Below are 17,735 nucleotides of genomic sequence, written 5' to 3'. Positions count from 1 at the left end.
TAATTTGCGTAATGTGAATTATGATTATTTCATTGGACTTTAGTCTGATATGATTTCAGTTTTTCAAAAAGAGACAACACAACTTAAGGTTTTGATTTTCTTTTTTGTGGAAATATGTTACACGTATAATACAGGTTTTTAATGCCCGAGGGAAACAAAACGACAGTTGGAGACAGCAAAAACTAGCACTAATAGGACAGAGACATCATTTAGACAGAACCGCCCACACAGGATTTGATAGGCTGACAGCTGGAGTGGGTGTGGCCCACCGCTACCTAGGTTAGGTGACATCCAATAAATACTGCAAATGTTTGTTAATGTAACTTATAAAATATATCATAAAACATCCTCTTAAATGGAATTTGATAAGTTCTGTGTACAAAAACAAAAGTTCATAAATTACAGTCAGTCTACTGATGTCGGTCTGTGGCTGGGTCCTGCCAACAGGCCTGTCAAAAGGCACCCTATCCCCGATCTAGTGTACTGAGGCCCTGGCCAAAAGAAGTGCACTATCTAGGGTATAGGGTGCTATTTGGGACATTCAATTATCTTTGAACCACCCCTCCCTCTGACACACAGAGTAATGAGCCCATCGCAGGCCAACACATCACTGATAGTACAAAACAAAACTTCTAACCCTCACAAAATAAAAATCTCTGACCATACAGTAACGATATCCCTCTTCCATCCATCTCTATCATCAGTATGTAAGACCAAAAGCACGTCCCAGGCGCTGTATGGAGAGTGTGTATGTGTCTTGAGTCACACTCCCTCTCCCGCCTGTCACAGTAGCTGCCTTATCCTCAACCCTGCCCCTCCAGGCCCCTCTGCACAGCCCACTGGTCAATAATATCCAAGGAGGGCGGGTCTTCAACAGTCGAACCTCATGTCCAGCGAATCATCAAACCCCCTGTCCTCATGTCCTGCCCCTACCCCGGACAGGAAGGACACCCCCGTCGCTCCCGTTGCCGTGGTGATGAGCTGGTTGCCGTGCTGGGTGTTGCTGGTTGCCGGGCTACGCAGGGCTGCAGCTGTGATGGAGGTGAGGTTGATGCCGAGCGTGAGCCGCGTCTGTTCTAGAGCCTTCTCTGGAACCGCAAACGCCTCCAGCTTCTTCTCCCCGTTTGCCATGTAGGAGTTCTGGCAGCCACGGCAGATACAGTCCAGACATGCCTTGGAGGAATATTAATATTATTTACAATCAGTGAACTACATGGGGATAGGGGAACACTGATCTCAGACCAAGCCATTGTAAATCTATAGTAACTCACCTTGCGGTTGGAGTAGCAGGGGCAGCGCTGCCCTCTGCAGGTGAGAACAGAGGGGTTCTGAGTGGCTCTTCCACACTTACAGCCCTTCTTCTCCACCGGCTTCTTGTACAGGGGCTTGGATGGGCTGGGTGGGTGAGAGAGAGGGTGAGCATGGCCGTGGGGGGGAAGGCGGTCACGGGGCTGGGCGCGGGGTTTGGGGACTCCCTGCCTGGCCTTGGTGTAGGCCTTCTTAGGGCACCCGTGGTGCTCCAGACTCTTCTTCAGGCCTTTGGACGACACCAGCATTGTCTTGCCCACCTTGGGAGGCCCTCCGTTGGGCACGGGCGCCAGGTGAGGCGGGGTGATGGCGGAGGGGAGTTTGGGCTCCCGTTTGACAGTGGCGGCTGGGTTTGGGAGGTGAGGGGGGTTGGTGGCACCCAGGGGTGGGCCTCTGAGGATGGTGGCGATGGGGAGGGGCTGCACCTTCTCACTGTCGCTTTCAGAGCGTGAACGCTTGCGGTGGCAGTGAGGGGGTAGGCGGGGGAGAGCAGGGGTGGGCTGGCGGGGAGGCAGCGGAAGTCTAGGGATGTTCTCTGGGGGGAGGGAGGGGGTGAGGCAAGGGGAGTCAGGGGTAGGAGGGCAGTAAGATCCGTTGTGGGGGGGTACAAAGGGATTGTCTGACTGGGGGTCAAGTGGTTCAGGGTTGGGTTCTGGCTCCAAGGTCCTAAGAACCTCATCCACGCTCAACAACGGACCTCCGCCATGTTTATTAAGCTCCTCCCCAAATGTGCCAATGTCACAAAGTCCCGCCTCCCCACTACCTACCACGCCAACACACGCAAGTAGCTCCTCCCCCAAGCTCTCCTGCTTCAGAACACCTCCCCCTGTAGCTAAGGTAATAGGTGGTGGCACGTCCTGATTGGCCAGGCCATTACAGTCATGCAGCCCATTAACCCCGCCCACAGGGCTAAGCCCCTCCTCCTGGCTCTCCTCTGCAGGCGGAGCCTCATTAGGTCTGAGGTCAGACGTTGAGGGGGCCGTCGGCGGCGACTGGCTCGCCAAATCCGTAGTGTCCTCCCCTTCCTGCTCGCTTTCGACCAATGACAGGCCCTCATTAAGAATGGCGAGGAGGTCGGGCGAATCACTGGCTGCGCTAGCAATGTGCGGGGCGAGAGGTGATTGGGCGATGTAGAGGCAGAGCTTCCTGTAGCAGTGGACCAATAAGGAGAGCTGTCTGTTCTCCTGGAAGCGGGAGTAGTCTTTACACCAGGAACAGGACGGCTTAAGCAGCATCCTCTGGCCCTTACAGCCCCGACACACATAGTGCTGGCACTGGGAGTTAGTGGGCGCTATGGGGTCCTGCAGTAGATTACCTGGAGAGAAGAGAATCATTTTCAGTCATTTATGGTAAGACAAACAACATTTATTTATCCTTTATTCAACTGGGTGAGAACCACTGAGATAGAAATCACTCCAACGGCAGAATTATAATTGTCCATACAACATAACACAATAAATCATAAACAGGAGCCATAATTATTATTAATAACGAGTCGATGACATGAAGCTTAGCGGTGGACTGATGATAGAGTACTACGGAGGTGGGCTATATATAGAAGTGATTCATTCAATTGCTGTTCCGCTCTGAATATTCAACTAATGCAGTGAGCACAACACAAAAGCAACAGCATATCAATTAAGTCAACGACATTGGTTTTAAATAAACCACTTTGTCATATAAATAGTAGAACATGGTCCAGGTAGGAAGTGAAGAGGGTTCATATTATGTTAAATGCTTATTTCAACCGTTTATAAACGGTTATATTCAAAGAGGCAGCTCAACACTGATTGCCTCTGCAAGGCTTGATGACCGCTGTGCTTTGAGAGCAGCTTCCTTAGCAACGGTCGTCGTTAGGGATGGCAGCTGAGAGAGCGGGCTCGCGCTGCAGATGGATGGATGAAGGGAGTTCCATTTAGAAACGACAACAAAAACGCCTTAGATATAGACCATGTAGGATGCATGCTCTACCCGTCACACAAACACTAAAGTGGCTGCAGTTCCGACTTCAGTCATATAATCGAAATTGAAAACGATTAATTAAAATGCCAAATGGAACTGCCTACCCACATATAACAAAGCACGTGTACTACTATGCATCTGTCAAATTAAACATTGTGTGTGAAGACTGGAGGTATATTTCACTTTATTTTTAAACAGAGTAAAAACGTCACCCCATTGAATTAACCTCTTTTATACTCATTAATCATTTGTAACAGTGACGGGGAAGGATATATGTGTGATTAGGCAACAGTTCCCTAAAAAGAAAAGAACAGGATGACAAACCAGTAGTATTCTTCACTGATCTCTGGCGGCTGCTCGGCTCAGCTTTCTTCCTGCTCAGGAAGGGGCTCGGCTCGAAATGCATTTTTCAAGACTGCGCACGCACCATCTCACAACACAAACATGCCCCCCACGGACAGTCACGAGGGCATCACAGAACAATGGACGTTGAATAAATTAATAAATATCTGACAAACACTCCCTTCTGTTCTGGATGTGCAAATACATGCACCTGTCCGACAGTGATTTAGTTACGTATGGGGTGGAGCAGGGAGGTTAGCTAGCTGGATGTGGTTAACGTTAATGCTATGACGTTAGCTATGATGAATGGGGAAATGTTGCTAACCAGTGCAGTAACTCATGCAAGTTTGATTTTATTCAAGCGATCCGGTCAAATTAGCCAGTCTAAGACTGGATCAGTGTGAAGCTATGGAATACATTGAAATGGATCGTAGGGAGACGCGCAGTAGCTAGCCTAGTTAGTTTAAGTAGACAGATCCACGCCATCCGCTAACTAGTTGCTCCGACATCCAATGGGAATGGGGGTGTGTCACAATGACTGGTGTACCATTTGTGTGTACCATTGCGGGAGACACAGCTAGGCTAGTTAGGTATAGCAGCTAGCTGGATAACTACATGGGTACCGCTTCCCTTAAAATAATAATAATACCGATGCACTTACCACACACGAGGCAGGACAGCGACTGGCGGAAGAAGGGGAGCAGCTTGTAGAGCTCCGCCAGGGCCCGGGGGTCGCGAGGGTCGCACTGCAGCACAGAACGACACGCAGACACGTACAGAGTGGTGGCATTCACCGGGTTCATCTCAACAGCCAAGGGACGGAAACATCCAGTCCGAGAAAAAAAGAAAAACACAAACGAACAAACACACAGTTCCTCCGGCGAAAGTCCCGTGGCTCCCGTTAAAAGGGGAAGCGCCTCGCAACTCCCTTCCCGTCCGTTCTATTATTGCCCAAAGGAGGATGGGAGCTGTGTGGAGGGCATAGATGGGCGATGTAGCTAGCTAACTACTAACGGTGCTAACTAGCTAACCTAACTTAGCTTTATCGCCAAAATAGTGCTGGTAAGATAGTCTATACACCAAATAGGTAAATGTATGTGTGATACAGCTAGCAGGTAAGTTAGCTGCAAATCACAGTTACAAACACACAGGTATGAAGTCTATGTTCGTGGTAGTACGGGTAGAACATTACTGTATTCATAATCACAACCAATCCATCTTTAGCGTTTTCCTCTTTTCCACGGCACGAAATATGCCCAAATGATCATCATGGCATAAAAATAAAACTGTAAATCCCATTAAGTGCATACATAAAAATAAATCTCGAGCAAATTAATTTATCAAAGCCCGTTCACTTGTCTTTCACACAATCCGTTGGCCGAGCAACACTCGCTGGTTGAGATATAATTCAACAACAATACAGTCACTGGTGTGGTGGCGCTCTTTCTCCAACTCCGGCCTCCAATTATCCACTGTTAGGCACCTTCGTACCAAATTCAAACAGAGCTGCTTTGCTAACGTTAATAGTAAAATCTTATTATTTTATTCTCCCGCATTCCTTCCTTAATCGCATCTTCCTCAGATTTTTAGCTAAAGTCGGCTCCTCTCCTCCTGGCCTGCATATTCGTGGCACGTAGGCAGTGATAGTCAGCAAGCAGCACGCTGATTCTGTTGTTGTCCGCGGTTCATGGCGGCTACGCTGCGAAAACAAAACAGGCCGCCTTGGCCCCCACTAGCGCACTGAGCTAAAGCCAGTTAGCGCAGGATAACTAACAAGAGGGGGCAAACTGGAAGAGGTAGTGGAGAATGGAAAGAGAGTATGGAAATATTTGTTGAAGTAGTCAAATAAACGCCGGAGTATATTTACGCCGGCCGCGCGAGCTTGCACCGGCGGCACCAGGATATCAGGAACAAAAATAGGCCGCTTTTCTTCTTTTTGGAATTAGTCCCTCGTTTTTACCTCCTCTCCGGTTGGGTATGAGCAGAAAAGCAGTCGGTGCGACAAAGTTCTCTGTTGGCGTTCGAAGAAGAATAACACTCGTGTATTATTGGAGTAAGATTGTAACAGGTTTGTGTAGCCTGCTGCTATCGCCAGGCGCGGAGGTTATTCTCCCCTCCCTTTTCCTCCCCACAGTCAATCAAACAGAGGGGCGCTGTTTCTCACATCTCGCGAGAATACAATTCTTCTTCGTTGGGTTTTTCGGCACCCTAGACACTTTCTTCACAGAGTTTCTAAACCCAGAAGTGCAACATCGCGAGACTTCCGGGAACGCTTGCGAAACAGACCAAACAAGACCAGGCCGAGGTTTGAGAAGTCAATGAGAGAAGTTAAAAATTATTCCTTAGTTGTTCATTTTCTCGAAATCTAAAGGCGCAACCTAGATTCAAGACAATGTCTTAAGTAGTTGAACTTCTTATTACTCCAACCTCGTGAAAGTGACAAACTGACACGTTTTCATTTTCGTCAAAAACAACTTTATATTGAAGGAGTACCTTTGATTTGACGGCTTGCACATGCGCAGTTCGGCGCGAGAGACCGTTGAACCCGATGACGTGTTTCTACGCATGAGCTTAGCTAGCCAACATCGCCATGACATCGCCTACAAGTGTGATCTGGGAGTTTTACTGGAGAAGCAGTTTCTGCCTAGCTTCATACTATACTGTCTTTGCTTTCTTCTTCTTCTCTGGTATTGTGGCGGTCCGCAAACAAGACAAAAATAAAATAAATCAAAAAACCCATCCCATAGGCTATGTGTGCACCACCAACAGCTAACAGTTTACTACACAACCTACACTTAGTATTACTTTCTTACCTACAGTATACATATCTCCCTGGCATATTACATAGTTTATGCAGCAGCATACAATACATTTTTGTCCTCACCTTGTTGTGCTGTGCTCACTTGACAGGAAGGTGATGTGGCAGTCCTTCGTGGGCAAATTTTGTCATCAAACTTTGTCATCAAAGTCTGGCATTCTCTGGATTTATGGGGCTTTCAAGACAATTGGGAGCTCGGAAAAAAACAAGGTTGAATCATGATGTCAGTGATCTTCAGGTCGGAGCTCTAGAAAGAGACCCGAGTTCTCAACTTGGAATTCCCTATTTTCCCAGTCAAAGTTCATTTTTTTCAGAGTTCCCAGTTGTGTTGAACTCACTGAAGTCTGAGATTTCCCAGTTCCGAGTTTCCAGTTGTTGTGAATGCGGCAGTAGTCATTTTGGATTGACAGCATGCCCAATGTGGAATGTTTATCCTTTTAAGCTTGGAAAAGAGACAGATACTTTTTATTTATAATTTCTCTTCAAAATGTCTCTTTATATGACAAGGATTGAAAAGGATTTGCCAGTAGATTGTCGACTTGATTCATGATGATGACTGCTAGCTTGCTAGCTAAGATTTTGAAAGTATGATGTTGCCATGATCAGTCCAGTCAAAACTACGGTAGATATAACGTTATTTGACGCCATTTTATCTGTCGCCAATGACCTTGAGCCTTCTAGGATGGGCACTTCTAATGTAACTCTATTTCAGCACCCAAGGGGCTTGAATTTTTTAGCTCTTCCCGTAGATTTTGCAGTGACGTAGTGTCCCAATGACTGACAGAACACTGAGCCAATCACGGCGCAACTAGAGAACATTACCAGCCCCTACGCTCCGTATTTTCCACTGGCTGCCCCACCACCACAGAAAGCACTGAGCTAGGCTGAAACACCTGCATTTTGGAGTTGCCTTACTCAAGAAAGCAAAAAAGAGACCATGTTGTATGCAGCTTCATTAACTGAATTATTTATTTATTTTTTACATTGTTTGCAAACTCATATGTGACACGTATTAATGCCAAAATAACATGCAAAACAGGCAAAAAAACAACAACATATCATGGTCAAAAGTTTTGAGAATGACACAAGTATTGGTCTTCACAAAGTTCGCTGCTTCAGTGTTATGAAATAGTTTTGTCAGATGTTACTATGTTATACTGAAGTATAATTACAATCATTCCATAAGTGTCAAAGGCTTTTATTGACAATTACATTAAGTTTATGCAAAGAGTCAATATTTGGAGTGTTGACCCTTCTTTTTCAAGACCTCTGCAATCCGCCCTGGCATGCTGTCAATTAACTTCTGGGCCACATCCTGACTGATGGCAGCCCATTCTTGCATAATCAATGCTTGGAGTTTGTCTGAATTTGTGGGTTTTTGTTTGTCCACCCGCCTCTTGAGGATCGACCACAAGTTCTCAATGGGATTAAGGTCTGGGGAGTTTCCTGGCTTTGACTCAAAATGTCGATGTTTTGTTCCCCGAGCCACTTAGTTATCACTTTTGCCTCATGGCAAGGTGCTCCATCATGCTGGAAAAGGCATTGGTCGTCACTAAACTGTTCTTGGATGGTTGGGAGAAGTTGCTCTCAGAGGATGTGTTGGTACCATTCTTTATTCATGGCTGTGTTCTTAGGCAAAATTGTGAGTGAGGCCACTCCCTTGGCTGAGAAGCAACCCCACACATGAATGGTCTCAGGATGCTTTACTGTTGGCATGACACAGGACTGATGATAGCGCTCACCTTGTCTTCTCCGGACAAGGTGTTTTCCGGATGCCCCAAACAATCGGAAAGGGGATTCATCAGAGAAAATGACTTTACCCCAGTCCTCAGCAGTCCAATCCCTGTACCTTTTGCAGAATATCAGTCTGTCCCTGATGTTTTTCCTGGAGAGAAGTGACTTCTTTGCTGTCCTTCTTGACACCAGGCCATCCTCCAAAAGTCTTCGCCTCACTGTGCATGCAGATGCACTCGCATCTGCCTGCTGCCATTCCTGAGCAAGCTCTGCATGGGTGGTGCCCCGATCCCGCAACTGAATCAACCTTAGGAGACGGTCCTGGCGCTTGCTGGACTTTCTTGGGCGCCCTGATGCCTTCTTCACAACAATTGAACCTCTCTCCTTGAAGTTCTTGATGATCCGATAAATGGTTGATTTAGGTGCAATCTTACTAGAAGCAATATCCTTGCCTGTGAAGCCCTTTTTGTGCAAAGCAATGATGATGGCACGTGTTTCCTTGAAGGTAACCATGGTTAACAGAGGAAGAACAATGCTTTCATGCACCACCCTCCTTTTAAAGCTTCCAGTCTGTTATTCTAACTCAATCAGCATGACAGAGTGATCTCCAGCCTTGTCCTCGTCAACACTCTCACCTGTGTTAACGAGAGAATCACTGACATGATGTCAGCTGGTCCTTTTGTGGCAGGGCTGAAATGCAGCGGAAATGTTTTTTTGGGATTAAGTTAATTTTCATGGCAAAGAGGGACTTTGCAATTAATTGCAATTCATCTGATCACTCTTCATGACATTCTGGACTATATGCAAATTGCCATCATCAAAACTGAGGCAGCAGACTTTGTGAATATTAGTATTTGTGTCATTCTCAAAACTTTGGACCATGACTGTACAGTACCAGTCAAAAGTTTGGAGACACCTACTCATTCAAGGGTTTTTCTTTATTTTTACTATTTTCTACATTGTAGAATAATAGTGAAGACGTCAAAACTATGAAATAACACATATGGAATCATGTAGTAGCCAAAAAAGTGTTAAACAAATCAAAATATATTTGAGATTTGAGATTCTTCAAATAGCCACCCTTTGCCTTGATGACAGCTTTGCACACTCTTGGTATTCTCTCAACCAGCTTCACCTGGAATGTTTTTCCAACAGTCTTGAAGGAGTTCCCACATATGCTGAGCACTTGTTGGCTGCTTCTCCTTCACTCTGCCGTCCAACTCATCCCAAACCATCTCAATTGGGTTGAGGTTGGTGGATTGTGGAGGCCAGGTCATCTGATGCAGCACTCCATCACTCTCCTTCTTGGTCAAATAGCCCTTACACAGCCTGGAGGTGTGTTGGGTCATTGTCCTGTTGAAAAATAAATGATAGTCCCACTAAGCCCAAACCAGATGGGATGGCGTATCGCTGCAGAATGCTGTGGTAGCCGTGCTGGTTAAGTGTGCCTTGAATTCTAAATAAATCCCAAATAGTGTCACCAGCGAAGCACCCCTACACCATTACACCTCCTCCTCCATGCTTTACGGTGGGAACTACACATGCGGAGATCATCCGTTCACTCACACCGCGTCTCACAAAGACACATCGGATTGAACCAAAAATCTCAAATTTGGACTCCAGACCAAAGGACACATTTCCACTGTCCTAATGTCCATTGCTTGTGTTTCTTGGCCCAAGCAGGTCTCTTCTTCTTATTGGTGTCCTTCAGTAGTGGTTTCTTTGCAGCAATTCGACCATGAAGGCCTGATTTACACAGTCCTCTCTGAACAGTTGATGTTGAGATGTGTCTGTGACTTGAACTCTGTGAAGCGTTTATTTGGGCTGCAATTTCTGAGGCTGGTAACTCTAATGAACTTATCCTCTGCAGCAGAGGTAACTCTGGCTCTTCCATTCCTGTGGCGGTCCTCATGAGAGCCAGTTTCATCATAGCGCTTGATGGTTTTTGCAACTGCACTTGAAGAAACATTAAAAGTTCTTGAAATGTTTTGTCTGACCTTCATGTCTTAAAGTAATGATGGACTGTCGTTTCTCTTTGCTTATTTTAGCTGTTCTTGCCATAATATGGACTTGGTCTTTTACCAAATAGGGCTATCTTCTGTATACCCCCCCTACCTTGTCACAACACAACTGGCTCAAATGCATTAAGAAGGAAAGAAATTCCACAAATTCACTTTTAAGAAGGCATACCTGTTAATTGAAATGCATTCCTGGTGACTCCCTCATGAAGTTGGTTGAGAGAATGCCAAGCGTTTGCAAAGCTGTCATCAAGGTAAAGGGTGGCAATCTGAAGAATCTCAAATCTCAAATATATTTTGATTTGTTTAACACTTTTTTGGTTACTACATGATTCCATATGTGTTATTTCATAGTTTTGATGTCCTCACTATTATTCTACAATGTAAAAATAGTACAAATAAAGAAAAACCCTTGAATGAGTATGTGTGTCCAAACTTTTGACTGGTAGTGTATATATATTTTTGCTCTGCCCCACCTGCCCTGAATGACAGGTTTTCACTGGACACGTCCAAATAGTTTACATTTATCACACTGCATGGATTTGGGCTTGCAGGCTCTTACAGGGTATCTCACATAACCCAAATATACAGTACATACGAAGGAAGAGACTCTTCTTCAAATAACAAAATAATGGATAGAGTGGGCTTCTTTACACCATCCACCATATGGGTCAGTCGGCGTGCACCAACCACTGCATCTATTTCTTCAGTTACATCCCTTGCACTCACTTCTAGCACCACTCCAGAGATAACCGCCTTGATAGGTGCCCTGCTACGCAGATCCACACACACAACACATTCCAATCCGATATTTTTTTCAGTTGCAAAGCACGCTCTTTTTGTTCCTAGGACACACAAAAAACCAAATAAGCTAAAATCTCTGACACCCAAAAACGTCTCTGCTACTGCTACTACCAATTCAATCTTCTAAGATTTCCTTTCCATCTGTGCGGTACAAATAATGACCATTTCAATAATGATGAAGAAGCCAACCTTACTACAGCACAAACTGTTGAGGTCTGTACTGGCCTACTACTCACAGGGATCCTCTCAGGCCCCCTCAGACTTGGCCCACCATCCTCTACTTTCCTCCCTGTCTAAGCATGACACCTTCTGCACTGCTCTCACCCTGGAAACTTCAACCTATCTCTCTCGCACAGGACATGTCTGATCCCCAGCAACATGGCCACCCCCACAATTGAAACACTCTACTTTTTCCACCGTAACTACACACTCCTTTGTCCCATGCCCTCCTGCACACTTCTCACACCTCGGAATCGCCCTCCTACATACTGCTGCAACATGACCATAAACTTGGTACCTGAAACACCGTAGTGGGTTCGAAACAAAACCTCTCAGAGGATAACTTATATAGCCTACCCTATCATGACTTTATCTGGCAAACACTCTGCATCAAAACTCAGAAGGACAGACAGGGTCTTCTCAGTCTCGCGCTCGCCCCCGGGTCTGCATCGCACCAAATGTTGGGCATCACAGACACCGGGGATCCTCAACTTCAGTCAATCCACCTCAACACTCAAGCTCTCTGCTCCGGAGAGCAAAGCAGGACGCAGCTCTCGTCCCGAATCGCGAAATGCGTAGCGCCCTCTCCCTCTGGGCAGCACACACACAAAAAATAATCACAAGTCAACTTCTGGATAGTTTGACCGAATTGACAATACTCAACTCATTCTTCACCCAGCCTGAAACCACAAACAGATCGGCCAAAAGGCATGGATCCACTTTCTCTACAAATCGTACTCCCATTGGGCCAGAGTCATCTTGGGCATTTTCCTGATCATTGGGGTGAGGCTCGGAAGCCTTCACCTCACCTGTCAGCGCAGGTTCTTCCTCTTCACTTCTGTCAGGTTAAATTTCTGAGAGTTCACTATCCGTCGACTGCTCAGGGTTTTCAGGAGCGTAACATGTCATTATCGCTCCTGTACTTGACTGAAAGGAGAAAGTACTCGGCTTGTATTTCACAGACGTCGGTTTGGGTTTGAATTTCGCGCCCTTCTTTCAGCCTCGCATCATCTCGCCATACGCCATCTTCCCCTTCAACATCAAGAATACAATTTAAGTGTTCTCGCTCTCTCTCAATTTAATTCAATTCAAAGGGCTTTATTGGCATGGGAAACATATGTTTACATTGCCAAAGCAAGTGAAATAGATAATAAACAAAAGTGAAATAAACAATCAAAAATAAACAGTAAACATTACACTCACAAGTTTCAAAGGAATAGAGACATTTCAAATGTCATATTATGGCTATGTACAGTTTTATAGTGATGGGCAATTAGTTAAAGTGCAAAAGGGAAAAAAAACATAAATATGGGTTATATTTACAATGGTGTTTGTTCTTCACTGGTTGCCCTTTTCTTGTGGCAACAGGTGAAAAATCTTGCTGCTGTGATTGCACACTGTGTTATTTCACCCAATAGATATGGGAGTTTATCCAAATTGGATTTGTTTTCGAATTCTTTGTGGGTCTGTGTAATCTGAGGGAAGTATGTGTCTCTAATATGGTCATACATTTGGCAGGAAGTTAGGAAGTGCAGCTCAGTTTCCACCTCATTTTGTGGGCAGTGTTCACATAGCCTGTCTTCTCTTGAGAGCCAGGTCTGCCTACGGCGGCCTTTCTCAATAGCAAGGCTATGCTCTCTCTCTCTCTCTCTCTCTCTCTCTCTCTCTCTCTCTCTCTCTCTCTCTCTCTCTCTCTCTCTCTCTCTCTCTCTCTCTCTCTATCTTTCACACACACACTTTCCTGAATCATCTCCTTATACAATTACCTTCTCTCTACAGATCAGTAACTGTTAACACATTTATATTTTATGCAAATTCAGTAATTTAGTATTTGCTCATATGGTGGTAAATAAATACTGAGCGAGAAACCTCATAGAACTTTGAGACGTTTCCAAGAATGCATGACGGACATTACAACCTACATAGTGTAGACTAGCATATTCGCTGATCATATGAAAAAAAGGGTGCCTAGTTGTAACTGACACAGAAATAGCCATATTTGGCCATTCTTACTCCACAGTCCTGTGTGTGTGTCTGTGTCTGTGTGTGTTTGTGATTGTAAAGGGGCTTTCCTCTGTCACTGTCTGTGTGTGTTTGTGATTGTAAAGGGGCTTTCCTCTGTCACTGTCTGTGTGTGTTTGTGATTGTAAAGGGGCTTTCCTCTGTCACTGTCTGTGTGTGTTTGTGATTGTAAAGGGGCTTTCCTCTGTCACTGTCTGTGTGTGTTTGTGTGCCTGCGTGTGTGTGTTTAGCAGTATGAGTATATGGAGCTATTGTTATAATGGTAAGTCCTATGAATAACCCCGTGGTCAGTCTAATATGGACCTCTGTGTGGTTATTAGTTGGAGTGGGTGTGAGCTGGGACTGGGAGGGATGAGTAACTGAGATTCCCCTCTCTATACCTCCACCCATATGATTCTCAGCCTTGCCTAACAACCTAATAAGAACTCCATAAACATATTTGACGCAAATATGATAGGCCTATCCAACTATAAAATCAAATCAAATATTTGGGTATTTGCCCCGGGGTCCACATTCGTTCTTCACTGAGGTCCGGAGGGTTGTGTTGTATAGAAATGTGTTGTATTTCCTCTGCGTAAAAATTTGTCCACTATCGCTATCCATCATTTTTGGAATTTTCACCCTGACTGTCTACCTTTAATTTCAGAGATTATTAGCGAGCTGGACACAGTCAAGGAACTGTATAAAGGTAGGACCATTATCATTTCTACACAGTTTGGATTTGGTTATAGTCATTTGAAAGTATCCTAAGTTTGTCCGTCCCCCCGTCCCACCGTCCCCCCGTGCCCCCGCCCCCCCCGTAAAATAAATATATACACTGAGTGTACAAAACATTAGGACCACCTGCTCTTTCCATGACATAGACTGACCAGGTGAATCCAGGTGAAAGCTAGGATCCCTTACTGAGACAGGTTAAAGAAGGATTTTTAAGCCTTGAGACAATTGAGACATGGATTGTGTATGTGTGCCATTCGGAAGGGTGAATGGGAAAGACAAAAGATTTAGATGCCTTTGAACTGGGTATGGTAGTTGGTGCCAGGCGCACCGGTGTGAGTGTGTCAAGAACTACAATGCTGCTGGGTTTTTCACGCTCAACAGTTTCCTGTGTGTATCAAAAATGGTCCACCATCCAAATGACATCCAACTTGACACAACTGTGGGAAGCATTGGAGTCAACATGAGCCAGCATCCCTGTAGAACACTTTCGACACCTAGTAGAGTCCATGCCTTGACCAATTGAGGCTGTTCTAAGGGCAAAAGGTAGAAGGATTACTTTTATACTATTCCAGGTATTCCTTAAAGAGGTAGGGTTTCAAGTGTCTCCGAAAGGTGATCAGTGACTCCGCTGTCCTGGCGTCGTGGGGGAGCTTGTTCCACCATTGGGGTGCCAGAGCAGAGAATAGCTTTGACTGGGCTGAGCGGGAACTGTGCTTCCGTAGAGGTAGGGGGGCTAGCAGGCCAGAGGTGGATAAACGTAGTGCCCTCATTTGGGTGTAGGGTCTGATCAGAGCCTGAAGGTAAGGAGGTGCCGTTCCCCTCACAGCTCCGTAGGCAAGCACCATGGTCTTGTAGTAGATGCGAGCCTCAACTGGAAGCCAGTGGAGTGTGCGGAGGAGCGGGGTGACATGAGAGAACTTGGGAAGGTTGAACACCAGATGGGCTGCAGCGTTCTGGATAAGTTGTAGGGGTTTAATGGCACAGGCAGGGAGCCCAGCCAACAGCGAGTCGCAGTAATCCAGACGGGAGATGACAAGTAGGGCGGCAGGTAGCTTAGTGGTTAAGAGCGTTGTGCCAGTAACCGAAAGGTCTCTGGTTCTAATCCCCGAGCTGACTAGGTGAAAAATCTGTCGATGTGCCTTTGAGCAAGGCACTTAACCCTAATTGCTCCTGTAAGTCGCTCTGGATAAGAGCGTCTGCTAAATGACAAAAAAATAATAATAATAATAATTCCTGGATTAGGACCTGTGCCGCTTTCTGTGTAAAGTAGGGTCGTACTCTGCGAATGTTGTAGAGCATGAACCTGCAGGATCGGGTCACCGCTTTGATGTTAGCGGAGAACGACATGGTGTTGTCCAAGGTACTTTGCACTCTGGGAGGAGGACACAATGGAGTTGTCAACTGTGATGGCGAGATCATGGAGCGGGCAGTCCTTCCCCAACATACAGACATGAAGCAACAAACAACATCCATAGATTAACCAGCTCCACCATCCGATAACACTGTGTGTACATGTATGTGTGTGAGTGCATGCGTTTGGGTGTATGTGTGTGTCATTGACTCAAATTCGTAATAAGCCTAGTTGATTATGATTGGCCTCTATAGTTCCTGTTTTCTGATAAAAGGACCCAGACTCCCTGTCTCTACATCAGAACAAGAAGACAGCAAGAGCATTTATTAGCATCTATTAGCAAATATTAGCGAAATGTTCTAACTATATAAGCAGACTTTGCAGCGTAGCAGTTTTTAGTAGCTAGTGTTAGCGATATAGCACCCATTTGAAGATGTGTGTGTTTTTCTCTGTTAGCCATGTACTGTGTCTACTGACGCTGACCACAGTCATCCTCTCCTCTACATTGGAAGGTGAGTGTGGGTGTGGTTGTTGTGCGGGTATGGTTGTTGTGTGTGTGTGTCTGTGTCTGTTTCTGTGTGTGTGAGAGTGTGCTTATGGTATATAAACTTCAAGTTGCTCCAAACGTCAAATTTAGAAGGTAAAGGTTTGGATAGGGTTAAAAAATGACGTTTAAGCACTCATTCCGAATGGTTAAGGGTTAAGCTTTGGGTTGTGGATAGACGTCCATTGGGATTGGGTGTGCATGTTACAGTTATGTTGCAGTGTATGTTGTTAGTGTGTACTGCATGTTTCTGTGTGTGCTGATAGTGTTAAGTACTGCATGTTAAAAGTGTGTGTGTGTGTGTGTTGCAGTGCGTTCCCAGGAAATGAGACCTCTGAGTTGCTGTCTGAAAACAGTCAATAAACATCCAGCTGAACCAATCACACATTGTCTTATTCAGAAACCCAGAGGGAGGTGTAAACTCAACGCATACATGTAAGAACACACACACACACACACACACACACACACACACACACACACACACACACACACACACACACACACACACACACACACACACACACACACACACACACACACACACACACACACACACACAAAATCACACACACACAGACACAGTCACAGTCACAGGCAAATACTCACATTTACCACATTTATACCTTAGACTAAACAGCCAAAAAACATTTGTTTTAGCATCTTTCTCTCTCCCTCTCTCTCATCCACCCTTTTTACCCCCTCCCCTTCTCTCTCCCCATTCTCCCCACCCCCCCCCTCTCTCTCTCTCTCTATCTCTCTCTCTCTTCTCTCTCTCTCTCTCTCTCTCTCTCTCTCTCTCTCTCTCTCTCTCTCTCTCTCTCTCTCTCTCTCTCTCTCTCTCTCTCTCCACACAGAGAGGCATAAAGTGTTTCCAACTGATACAATTATAATCAGACCATGATTCTAGACCTTTCTGTACTTCCTCAGTTTCACCAGTGGGGGGCAGATTAAGTGCATCAACACCCAGGCCAAATGGCTCACTGCTGAGCTAAAATCACTGGAACAGGTCAGAGTCAACCCCTACTCTATACACCCTTAACCCTACACCCTAAACTCTACAACCTTCAGATTTTCCTCTCATCAGAACTGTTTTCTTTAACTGTCTACTGTGACTGAGTATTTCAAGCTCTCTTTATTTCATTATTTATTTAAACTTCATTCCGGCATTAATGTATTCTACTCATTGATATTATCTATTCATTAAGGTGTTTTGAAGGCATTTGTATCTATTTATTTCCTATTTTTTATGATGTGATAATACATTTAAAAATTATTTGTATAAAACCTTTCATTCTCTCAAAGCTCAAATTACTTTACAATTGCACAAAATCAGAAAACACAAGATCTGTTTGAGTATCTCCATAGTAACGAGATGTTGTAATGGCTGAATACGGTCAAAGGTTGTGACATTCCATCGTGTCACTGGGCTGTGGTCGTGGTGATGTCACTGCACATCCTTTCTACCAAGGAATCCCATTCCCCTGGCCCCTTCTGGCCCTTAGCCACTACTGCTAGAGGATGCTTGTCACGAACACTGCCGAGGCTGCTCCTCCTCCTTGTTCGGGCAGGCTTCGGCGTTCGTCGTCCCCGGAGTACAGCTGCCACCATTTGATGTTTTCGATGTTTGTTTGGTCATGTCTAGTTTAGTGCAACTGTTTCGTATTCTGTCCTGATTATGTCACCTATAAGTTTCCCTGTGTTATGTTTTGTAGTTGTGTGTTATTGTCCGCCTGTCGTTTTGTTGTGAGGTTCGGTACTTTGTTTATTGAGTGTTTTACACATTTCGCGTAACAGTTCGCCTACGTTGTTTCGAGGCCATTTATTTTTGTATATTGTTCATATACTTCAGTAAAGTCGTTTTGACTTATCCGCTGTGTCCTGCGCCTGACTTCA

General features: G+C 45.2%; 1 protein-coding gene across 1 annotated transcript; it reads right to left on the bottom strand.

Moving 5' to 3' along the window:
* Positions 1-106: 106 nt before the first annotated feature.
* Positions 107-5,752, bottom strand: LOC311119331 (E3 ubiquitin-protein ligase MSL2-like). The gene is made up of 3 exons (XM_084194051.1): positions 4,274-5,752; positions 1,272-2,623; positions 107-1,173 (listed from the first exon to the last, which is right to left on the bottom strand). Exons 1-3 carry the CDS (start codon positions 4,413-4,415, stop codon positions 871-873), a joined length of 1,797 nt encoding a protein of 598 aa, XP_084050177.1. The 5' UTR covers positions 4,416-5,752; the 3' UTR covers positions 107-870.
* Between the last annotated feature and the right edge of the window lie 11,983 nt (positions 5,753-17,735).

This window comes from Coregonus lavaretus (genome assembly GCF_964263955.1).
Source record: "Coregonus lavaretus genome assembly, contig: HAP1_SCAFFOLD_1085, whole genome shotgun sequence".
Classification (NCBI taxonomy): Eukaryota; Metazoa; Chordata; class Actinopteri; order Salmoniformes; family Salmonidae; genus Coregonus; species Coregonus lavaretus.
The sequence above is the reverse complement of the archived record's forward strand: the minus strand, read 5'-3'. Positions and strand labels throughout refer to the sequence as shown.

Coding starts and splice junctions, on each gene's coding strand:
- LOC311119331 (XM_084194051.1), bottom strand. CDS start 4,415: ATGAACCCGGTGAATGCCACCACTCTGTACGTGTCTGCGTGTCGTTCT. Junction 2,624..4,273: donor GCTGTCCTGCCTCGTGTGTG/GTAAGTGCATCG, acceptor TCTTCTCTCCAG/GTAATCTACTGCAGGACCCC. Junction 1,174..1,271: donor CCTGCTACTCCAACCGCAAG/GTGAGTTACTAT, acceptor TATTCCTCCAAG/GCATGTCTGGACTGTATCTG.